The 11,670-nt window shown below is 35.8% G+C and overlaps 1 protein-coding gene across 1 annotated transcript in view; it reads left to right on the top strand.

Annotated features, from left to right (window-relative positions):
- The first annotated feature begins 468 nt into the window (after positions 1–468).
- The window catches only part of LOC138710832 (glutamate receptor ionotropic, kainate 3-like), a 79,823-nt gene continuing 68,621 nt past the window's right edge, over positions 469–11,670 (top strand). Inside the window, exons 1-3 of the mRNA XM_069841977.1 lie at positions 469–565; positions 1,778–1,924; positions 5,251–5,454. Coding sequence (XP_069698078.1) covers positions 493–565; positions 1,778–1,924; positions 5,251–5,454 — 424 coding nt within the window. The 5' untranslated portion in view covers positions 469–492. The remainder of the gene's footprint in view (positions 566–1,777; positions 1,925–5,250; positions 5,455–11,670) is intronic.

Here is an 11,670-nt window from a genome sequence, read left to right as displayed (position 1 = left end):
CGAAAAATTAGTAGATTTTTTATATGTAGGTCAGTCGGTAAAGCGTTCGAAACCCGCCCCCGGAACAATTTTTCCCTTGAAATAATTGAGTAGACATATATGTGTAAGACTTTTAGACTATAGTCTTCGAGAATTACCAGAAATAAATTCGCCGCAAATTACTCTTCAGATCACAATATACCTACGTCTAATAAATCACATTTAGCTGTTATTTCTCTTCAATATAATATACTTATTTGATTTACTGTATTAGCATAGTCTAGTATATACAGTCACGAAGCTCAATACGTAGTAAATATGCATCCATAGATAGTTGCTAGGATCGCTAATATCGTCTCATTATAGACAATGCGAAATAGTACCGGCACAGTCAATTTTTCCTAGCACCCTCACAACTCAAGCTTCGTGACTGTATATACTAGACTGTAGTATTAGCGTGCAATAATGATTTTCTTCTCTTTTAGGTAGAAAACAATACAATTCAACTCCATAATGATACTGAGATTTTATTTGGTCGGATGCGTTCTCCTTCCGCTCGCATCTACACAAACGTCTGTCAAATTTTGTAAGTACTCTCATATTTCTTTTATTTTGTTTCTAGACTATATTTGGATCGATGAAATAAAAATAACAAAACTCTCTATTCTCTTTTTCCCCTCTTTTATTCTTAATGTATATACACTCCTTTTTCTTATAGCTATTTCTTGATCTCCTTTTCCTTGGCCATCCATCTTTCCTCGACCTTCTCGTCATCAGTACTCTGTTGGTTGTTGTTTTCATTCATATTCGTCTTCTATTTGAACACCTCCAAAATAATCTCTTAATTTCTTGGTTTTCCCTTCCTTCTTGATCTAGATACATCGTCTAGATCATTTTCCACTCATATCTGCTTCTTTTCGAACTTTTCTCCTCTATGATCTTCTCCTATTTGCGATTTCTTACCTCCTACCGCCTCGTGATCTCTTCCCTCATCGTGATCATCTCTTTCTTCTCGTGAACATCTTCCCCCCTTCGTGATCTCCACTCTCGCGACTTCATTACTCCTAGAGACTTTCTCTCTTTTCGCGATCTCTTCCCTCCTACTGATCTTCTCCCCTCTTCGTAATCTTTTTTTTTTCCCCCTTTCATGATCGTCCTTTACATCATCCGTTCTTCACTCAATGTTCCTCTCCCCTATTATATCTGAATTCATGATATTCTCCCGATTCATAACCTTCTCTTTTCGTTTTTTTTAGTGGGTTATTTTACGACGCTTTATCAACATCTCAGGTTATTTAGCGTCTGAATGAGGTGAAGGTGATAATGCTGGTGAAATGAGTCCGGGGTCCATCACCGATAGTTACCCAGCATTTGCTCGTATTGGGTTGAGGGAAAACCCTAGAAAAAACCTCAACCAGGTGACTTGTTCAGATCGGCAATCGAACCCAGGCAACCTGGTTTCGCGGCCAGACACGCTAAGCGTTATTCCACAGGTGTGGACATTTTTCTCCATTAATAGCTAATGGTAACCGTGAGAGAATTGTGTAGGACCAAAAACTTAATCTTTACGTTGTTTGTAAAGTTCAACTTTACGAAGTCAGATTGTAAAATAGAAGTTAACAATTTTATTATTCACAAACAAAGTTCACAATTTAAAAGAACTGCAAACATTGTGAAGCAGGCCCCTAATGTGCATTAAACGAAAATTTGAGATTGCCAAATAGGACAAAATGTTAGATCCTTGTAAGGATTAAGAACTAATAATAAATGAAAGTGAGCAGTGGACTAAATTTTGCAGTGGTGCTGGTGGAGGAGCAACAGAAGAAAGTGCCTCCGATGTACGCTGAGGGCTTGAGCACAGCGCAGAAAGACAACTCCGAGCTCACCCTAAATGAAGAAACTATATACATTAACAGAGAGAAAGAAGAAGAAGCTTTCGAGAGGGGTGAGCCATTCGTCAACTCTATTTGTTGTATCATATATGAAATTACTTCGTTCATCTAATCATGAAACAACAAAAGAAAATAGTCTACTTTATTTCATTTTACATTGTCCTACTTTGTTATGCATAAAATATTTCCCCTTTATTTACTGCCATATAAATTGACCAAAACCTTACAATTCTATTTCAGCTTTTACGTAGATAGTTTGTAAGCATTTGAAGGGTTTTTAAAAAAAAAGAACTGAAGTCCAAAAAATGCAAATTTGAGACATTAAGCATATGTTGAGCGTAATGTAGCAGCCATCTGAATTAGTTGTGAGGATAAAAACACCATAGGCTTATACAATGAATAACTTTAATGTTTTACCGTCGTCAACTTAACATTTCATATATAAGGATAAAACTTCATATTACATATTTATTCGTGAGTATTAACAGTTTCGTCACTATGAGTGACATCATCAGATATCATAATTGTATTCACAATATAATAACCTCTGTAAGCTCTTGATGTCAAAAGTAAAAAACTTAACCTAATATACATAAATAAATATGAAACTACAAATTTACAATTTAAAATTTGAGAATATCACACTATATGTTAACTATGAAGATTTGTTTACATGCAAAGTTGACTATTTTGTCATACAAATTTACTATGAATATAATGAAATAACATTTGAACCTGATATTATGTTCCTGTCAAATATACAAGTATTACATTACTATTTAGGCGTTGATTCATTTATTAGAAACCATTAATGTTGATAGTAAAAAGTGTCGCATCAGACGAAATGTTTCCTGTTGTGGACGTGTTCTTCTATATTGAATTGGTAACATGGGATTGAATGTTATGAATATATTTAACCTCGGTCTTCAATCTGGGAAGAATGTTGTATGAGATTATGAGGTTAGAAGATTTCCAGAATAATACTTGTATGAAGGAAGACGCCCTCAATCTAAGAGCGATGTAGAATGCTACATGCTGTGAAGTCAGTGTTCTATTAAGATGTACAAGACTGTGTGTTACATGTTGACTAGACAAAGGCTGTATGGTGACTGTGTTATCCTAGATCATATATACCCAGATAGGTCGGCCTTATAGGTTTTGAGGTTAACAACTTTTGTCAGGTTTACTACGATGCCATCTAGTTGTTACATAAGGAGTCACGTCATAATTCCCATTTGAATTGCATTAGCGACTGTACTGACATCTCGTGTTCGTTTACGGCGGACGGATGGCGATCCTGGCGGTTGTTCTCTTCAAAGTGCTGCCGATTTTAACATAGCGATGAGTTATCTGTTACATATATAATCTAGGGTGTTATGTATTATATTATGAACACAATCATGGTATATGATGTCACTCGTAGTGATAAAAACGTTAATACTCACGAATAAATATGTAATATAAAGGTTTATCCTTATATATGAAATGTTAAGTCAATGACGGAAAAACATTAAAGTTATTCATTGTATATTTCAAGGACTTATCGAAAAAAAACTCCTTTAAAATTAAATTGTAAAATACCATAGGCTTATGTTATGGGAGTGGAATTTTTCAATGGTTTTCATAAAACAACCATAGTCCAAAGACTTTTTTTGTGAAAACAGTCATTGTCCAGCCAGAACGATAGTAGTATTTACAAATATCCCATTCATATCATCTTGAAACATTTATCCATACAATTTTAAACTGTAGTAGTTAGACAGTACTGCATCTTAGGTACGCAGCAAAAACCACGTCAGAGAAAAATACTTTGGTACGTGAATTGTTGTATTAGTTATGAAGTCATCTTTAGGTGTATAAGTAACCCCATAGAAGAAGTGTAAGCAACGGGAGGAGAAGAAACAGAATATAATAAAGAAAAAGAAGTTTACAGGAGAGGCACATTTCAGCCACAACTGAGTATTTGTTCTTAAAACCACCGTAGCTATCTCAACTTAATTATAACTCTTTACATAATGCATATAAACTGAATTGAATTACATTAGCTCATAAATTATTATGTTTTCGTATAGGCTTTATCTCAAATTAAATATACATGTACTAGTCGTTAAAATTTAACTGAACAATATTGCTGGAGAATTTTGTGTGTATTGTAAATATTCATAATTTAAATATCTATATATTTATTGCATTGATTAAGGCGAGTTGAGTAGAAGAGAAGGCCATATGGTCTTAATTCTGCCAGCGAAAATAAAACATTCTATTCTAGTGTCCACAGTTACCTACATTTACACATGTATTTCTATGAGGCAATTTAAGTTATAAATATAGCCTACCTACTTCAGTTTTTCCAAATTTCTACAACACCTTAAGAAATGGCATGATGGATTTCATACTTGAAGTGTCAACAACATCCAAGCCAGATAGTTTTTTCTTTCTCCTGAAAAATTTATGTTTTTGATTATGTGTGTTTTTTTTTCAAAAATCCTTCAATTGTAACTTAATATTTTAGGAGAAAAATTCGCTCCGGCGCCGGGGATCGAACCCGGGTCTTTGGTTCTACGTACCAAGCGCTCTGACCACTGAGCTACGTCGAATTCAATCCACAGCACCGGACCGAAATTTTCCTCCTTCGATGTTTCCCTTTGTGGCCTGACTCCAAGTTAGGCATATATATATATATATATATATATATATATATATATATATATATATATATATATATACTCGTACTAGGAGCGCACTCAGCTGAGTGACTTGTTGGCCGGGAATCCGCAGTTATTATGCACTGCTAGCTAAGAGAATATTATAGATATATTAGCTAGCAGTGCATAATAACTGCGGATTCCCGGCCAACAAGTCACTCAGCTGTGTGCGCTCCTAGTATAATGGCAGTTGACATTGGATACACGTCAACATATATGCCTAAATTGGAGTCAGGCCACAAAGGGAAACATTGAAGGAGGAGAGTTCGGTCCGGTCCGGTCCGGTGCTGTGGATTGAATTCGGCATAGCTCAGTGGTCAGAGCGCTTGGTACGTAGAACTAAGGACCAGGGTTTGATTCCCGGCGCCGGAGCGAATTTTTCTCCTAAAATATTAAGTGTCAATATTACAGATAAATTCTGTAGGACAAATTAATATATCTATAATATTCTTCAATTGTAAAGTCGACGCAATGGATGTTAGAGAATGTAAAGTCACGCAAGGTCACACACTCTTTACTCACCGTGTTGTTGACTCGTGTCTACATTCTCCAACAATCCATTGCGCTGCTGTATAATAATAATAATAATAATAAATACAAGACCCACAAATATTTGGAGTATTTGGTGAGAGCTATTAAAATGTATTTTAACACACGGTAACATTTTTATGTAGTGTGTGACCAGATTAAGAAGGGAGTGACAGTGATCTTGGACCTAACGTGGACCGGTTGGGGACGTTGTCGGTTGTTGTCGGAGAGCACGGGCGTTCCTTACATCAGGGCCGACGCCACCATCGGAGGATTTGTCCAGGTCATCGACGCGTATCTCTCTGAACGAAAGAGTACGGATGCTGCCCTCATTTTCCAGAACGAAGAAGGTAACAAACAGCATTGTTATTATTTATTGCATTATTATTTATTTCTGTGAATTTTTACTATTCCTGACTCCATGTCTTTGAGTAAATCAAAGTAAAGTTCAGCCTGCTTGCAGAATACAGCCCATAAATTGTTCTAGAGAATTTTCAGACTATAATACATGAATTTCAGAGCACTGACTTCTGTGTTATTAAAAGTGACTTATAACTGAAAATTAAAAGCCACCGGTGTAGCTTAGACGGTAGCGAGTTTGGCTGCTGATCCGGAGTTCCCTCGGGCATGGGTTTGACTCCCGTTTCGGCTGATTGTCTGGTTGGAATTTTTCCGAAATTTTCCCCAACCATAAGACGAATGTCAGGTAATCAATGACGAATTTTCGGCCTCATCTCTCCAAAAACCACCTCTCTAACACCAATTTCATTGACGCTAAATAACCAAATACTTGATATAGCGTCGTTAAATAAAAAACTTAAAATGAAACATTTAATGATCTTTTGAACAGTGCACTGAAGAGCACCTTTGCCTAATTACCTACTATGAAGATTTGCACTTTGTCTTTGCAATTGAGGCAGTTAGAAACAAAAGGGTGTAAGTGCCATTTCTAAAAAAAATGATTTAAGCGTATCCGGGGTAAACTAAATCATTTAAAATGTCAGTGTTAAGGGATATATTTTTAACCACATCGCATATTAACATTTAAAATTAAAATTTGACGGAATTTACTAATGCTTTTAATCACATTTTATTTAAAATAACGTAAGTGTACTTACACCCCTTTGCTTCTGACCGCCTCAAATGTGCACCAATATTATGATTTTTATGTAGACTGTACATTTTCTTTAAGTGGGATTATTACAGCAATAAAATAAGCGCCTATTTATTGTTTTTCCAAAGCTGTACTACTTGTCCCATATGCCTAACACCTTAGCAGGCCTATGTCAATGTACTTTTATCTCACTATTCCTTAATTGAATGATTGACATTCTAGTATTTTGTTTTTTTTTATTTTATTCTAGTCTTTTATTTAACGACGCTGTATCAATTACCAGGTTATATTTTAGCGTCGATGGAATTATAGTTTCAGCAAAATTGTTTTTGATTAGATGAGGTCAGAATTCGCCATAAATTACCTGATATTAGCCTTACAGTTGGAGAACGCCTTGAAAAGAAACAGCCAGCTAATCGGCCCAAGCGGAAATTGAATCCACTCCCGAGCGCAACTCCGGATCAGCCATCTTGTTCTAATTTATAATATTCCAAATTTAGTTCTCCAACGTCGTTGTAACCCACTGACCTTCTTAATTTTCGAATAGTAGACTTACGAATCCACTTATGTTACTCAAACGGTAAATTCGGCTCTGCTATTTTTAAAACACATATTGGTCCGACAAGTTAGCAAATAAATAAAATAAATGTAAAAATCCTTCAAATAACTGTCTTATTCAACCTAAAGAATAATACAAATAAATTACTTTAGGCCATTTATGCAATTAAAGCGTGACAAGCGCTTTCGCCAACTAGAGGCATCATCAGGTCTAAAACATATCATAGTGATACAATTAACATAAAGACAAAAATAGCGTGGAAAAACAATAAGATATGATAAAATGCATAGTAAATGCAAATGTGAAGATGATGAGTTAAAAACAGTGTTACATGAAATAACCGTACAAACACAAAATATTGGATATATTAGGCCTATTATGATGTACCGAAGTACATATGACATTTCCGTGCAGATATTCTGCGTCATCATATAATGAAAGATGAGGGAACCCAAGAGGTGGAACAAACTGAGAGGATTCGATCCGACATCGGGATGGGAATTCGGTGTGGCTTAGTGGGTAGAACATCAGCACGTAGAGCTGAAAACCCGGGTTCAAATCCCGGTGCCGAAGAGAATTTTTCTCCGTTCCACTCATCTTTCATTACAAAATATTGGGCTAATAATCACATGAAAGTATGCAAAATTTATAGTTCAAATATTAGTTGTAAGTGATTAATAATCATACAAAATCCAAATATTAAATGCTGTAATCATACATTGAACGTCCACACCTGTGGAGTAACGGTCAGCGCGTCTGGCCGCGAAACCAGGTGGCTCGGGTTCGAATCCCGGTCGGGGCAAGTTACCTGGTTGAGGTTTTTTCCGGGGTTTTCTCTCAACCCAATACAAGCAAATGCTGGGTAACTTTCGGTGCTGGACCCAGGACTCATTTCACCGGCATTATCACCATTTCATTCAGACGCTAAATAACCTAGATGTTGATACAGCGTCGTAAAATAACCCAATAAAATTAAAAAAATAAAAATACATTGAAAGGAAGACTTGAAGAACATGTATGTAGCATGGATACATCAAATAACATAGTTAAATCAATATTTATATTTTACACAATATAAACAAATAATTCGTTTATCAAAACCTATCCCGTTGCAGTGAACGAAAACGTAATAGGGTACACGGGAAAATCGATCAAGGTCCATCAAAAATCGAAATTGAGTTAATGATCCTATCTTATAGTGGAAAAGAAGTACTATCATGTGGTCTAGCTAGTAATAAGAAATCATCGTTCTTGACATTCCACTACGTCAATTTCTATTAAATACACACATAACAAAGTATTAAGTGCTTAAACTTTAAAATTCGTTTTTCTCGAAACTTTCTAAAATGGACCTTGATCGTTATTCCCGTGTACCCTTCATATATTCTGAGCTTATGAAATGCAAATCTTTCACGAACATCACATAAAATTTGTTTAAACTAAGAGAATGTTCTTTCTATGTCATATTACGTTACAGGGGCATATTTATAATACATTACATCATTATTATTTAATGACCCCATGCGTACCTGCTTGCAATTCGACCTTGCTTATGAATCCACGTGACGTAATAGATGTAGCTACCAGAAGAAACTACTCGATCCGCTGTACGTTTGGGAACGAAAATGCGCTGCCTGCTCATCACGCACAGCATTGACTAATTCACTGTTAATATAATTTCAGCATTCATTATATGAGAAATATTTATTTTGTAGGCTTTAGTATTGTAGTATCACAGGTTTATGAAATAAATTCACTTGTTCGTGCATTTTGAAACACAGAAAAGAATTCCAAGCTTTTGAAAGTCTCTCCTGTGACCAAATAACGTATCGTAACTTTCAGCATTAATTGCTTTCCTCAGTTATGTGTGTCACGCCTTGTTATAAGAGACTGATCATCAGGCTTCGAGACTTGGACCCGATACAATAAGTTTACTGTGCATGCACTATAGTAGGTTGTTGACTCGCTGCAGGTAGATAGAGATGTGTTGAGGTAACAACGTTGCTATTTAGAGTAGAGTACAGTAGTATGGGGAAACACACATTGTACATTCTGAAAGTAAATATACATTACACAATGATAATGTCAAAAGAATGTGAAAATCATTTATTCTCCTGCCTTTTATAAGCAATTGTGTTTAATTATACACAGTGTTAATGGTGGAAATTTTAATTTTTTTTTTCATTTATCCTATTGATCGTCTTTAGGAAGTGCAGTTACAGTACCAAATTGCAATGTGCCTACTACAAGATGCATTCTCAGTGACTCAAATGTAAATCTTTTTCGGTTATCTGCCAAAGTTTGTACTGCAGAAAGCTGCGCTCTACGTCGCATGGCGTGATAGGAGCAAAACGAAAAAACCTAACATCATTGCAGTCTCTAAGAGACAGTCCTTTAATCTCGGATGACTCTATGTCCACTAATTTGCTGTTTATGTTACACAATGTTCCATATCCGTTATTTTTACTTAAAATTGATTTCCACTTCTGTTTTACACTTTCAGTAACCGGTGTACTTGATGTCTCATTAATTCTCTGCATCATTTTCTAAATTAATTTGAGGGCTTCCGGCATCTCTTGCTCTGACTTTTCTAACCGTGTAATAGTTTCAGACACAGTTTGTATGAAAACCAAATTATTCGTCAGAACCTTCAAATCCAAAGCGTTTTCCTTTGCGTATTTGTTAGCATTCATTCTACAGTACCCCCAACCACTGTACGCTTTACCACTATACTCAGTACGCCGTTATGCGGATTTCCCACTGAACTGCTCTATTGGGTCCGAAGTCTCGAAGCCTGTTGATCATGGTCCAACATACATACAAACTATGTTTCTATCATTTGCAGTAGATTCCTGAAGTCATCAGGATAACGAATTTTCAGTTCTGTTTCGATCAACGCTTGGCGCTGCAATAACCCCTTCCTTGCCCACCATCGCCTTTTCCTACGTCCTCTCCTCAAAGTCCGAACAATGCGAACAATGTTACGGGCTAGAATCACACTAAAAATTGACCTGACAACCGCAAAGCCTTCTGTAACTAAGTCGTCCATGGCCACACCTCAATCGATTTCCTCCATCCAATGTAAACAGTTCACGCTTCCACACTATCGTGGGAAGCGACGAGGACGAGCACGCTAGAATATTCAAGCTCTTGATTCACGCCCTGTGTAAACTCGGCTTTATTGAGCGAAAGCGAATGTCGACGAAATAGTGTGTACATTTCCATTGAATCGAGAGTGAGAAGCTTCTGTAATGTGTATTAAAGACAGATAACACAGGCTGAAGGTACGTCAAGTTTAGAGTATTAGTATACAGCTGACTTCCTTTCAGTTCAATTTAATTCTTGGCAATGCACTACATTAGAACAGTGATTTATGATATCATGTCATTACGAAAAAATCTTACAAGACGTGTCGTGCTGTATTATTTGTATGAATATTTGGAGTTAAATAATTAATAATCATCCGATTCAACAATCCAGAGTTTAGTGAAAATATAGTCCGGATCAGCTTACGTAGTACCTTAATGGTAACCATTTTTCCCCTATTACTACATATTCTAGTGGATTATAGTGATTTTCTAGACGTCAGGTTGAATTTTCTTTTACCAACTTTGTTTCCAGTTTCGAGTAGGCCTACTGACAAATACAATTGGCAGGTATTTTCTAATTTTTATGTTGGCAGCAATAATTTTGGTTTGCAGTAGAAAGAATCTGATGAAATGGAAGTAACTAGGCTTGTGAAATTTTAACATAATTAGTTAGTAATACCAGTATTAATATTAATATCAATACATAATTCAGTTGTGTTGCGTTGTGATTACAATTTCTTTTCATATATGTCCGGGATAGACCGATAACATACACAGAAAATTCTCCGACCGAAAAATCGATAATTCAATTGAATCAATGAGTCCTAAAACCAGTCATCTCTACTTTTTACAAAACCTATTTTCCTTCACTATCCTATTCTACTGAGATGGACTATTTAGGCTGAAAACAAGTCATCTCCTCCTACTAGATATAGAAACTATTTAACAGTTAAATCTCTATTTAGTTCGAAAACATGTCATTTCTTTGAGTTGACCTGTTCTCCAACTAAACTGAGAAATTGAATAGATCGGTCTTCTATTCCTATCGTTAAGGAATAGCCAATAAAAGGCCGAGTGAAGTTTGTTCTTTTTTGTTATATTACATAAAGAGTTTTAAAGAAGACATAAAGATATTTTATATTTTTTTCTGATGGCAGCTCAGGGCAGAATCGAAACCACACTGTAGTGAGATTTCTAATGCCTCTTATTGGTAGCTTCGATGAGATTCACCACTTTTCCCAATACTGGGCATTTGCTTAACCCATGTGACCACGATTTTGTGGTCGAGAAGAGAAAATCTAAAAAAGGGTCTTATATACATTCCTCAGCAGTATGCTTCACTGATAGAATCATCAATAGTCACAGAAGTTTACTGCAAAGGAGATGACTTCAAATATCATACATGATTTCAAAAATTAGTGGCCGGAGTATTATAAGAAAGATGTGCTATCAAAATGCTCATATGGGAAAACAAGAAATGAGAAACTACAAATTCAATTATCAAATTATGGAAATTTTTCTTACAAAAGCTCAGCGCCTGGTGAAGTTGAAGCAGCTCTTTTCTTTGACGGATTATGTCAATTTATATTAGCACTGCATAAAAAAGTTGCCTGACATTGGCTCCACTACGAGTAAAGACAACATATTCTGGGAACGTTCTCATAAACCAAAAGAAAATTGCAGACATCAAAAAAGTTCTGCAATACATTCCAAATGAATTTTTGCCTTTCTATGAAGAAATTTTTATGTGGCACACCAGAGTTTTAACATGCTCCACAAGAGGATTTTTGAATCTAGAGACTTA

The sequence above is a fragment of the Periplaneta americana genome, chromosome 12 (genome assembly GCF_040183065.1).
Source record: "Periplaneta americana isolate PAMFEO1 chromosome 12, P.americana_PAMFEO1_priV1, whole genome shotgun sequence".
In the NCBI taxonomy this organism is placed as follows: domain Eukaryota; kingdom Metazoa; phylum Arthropoda; class Insecta; order Blattodea; family Blattidae; genus Periplaneta; species Periplaneta americana.
The sequence above is the reverse complement of the archived record's forward strand: the minus strand, read 5'-3'. Positions and strand labels throughout refer to the sequence as shown.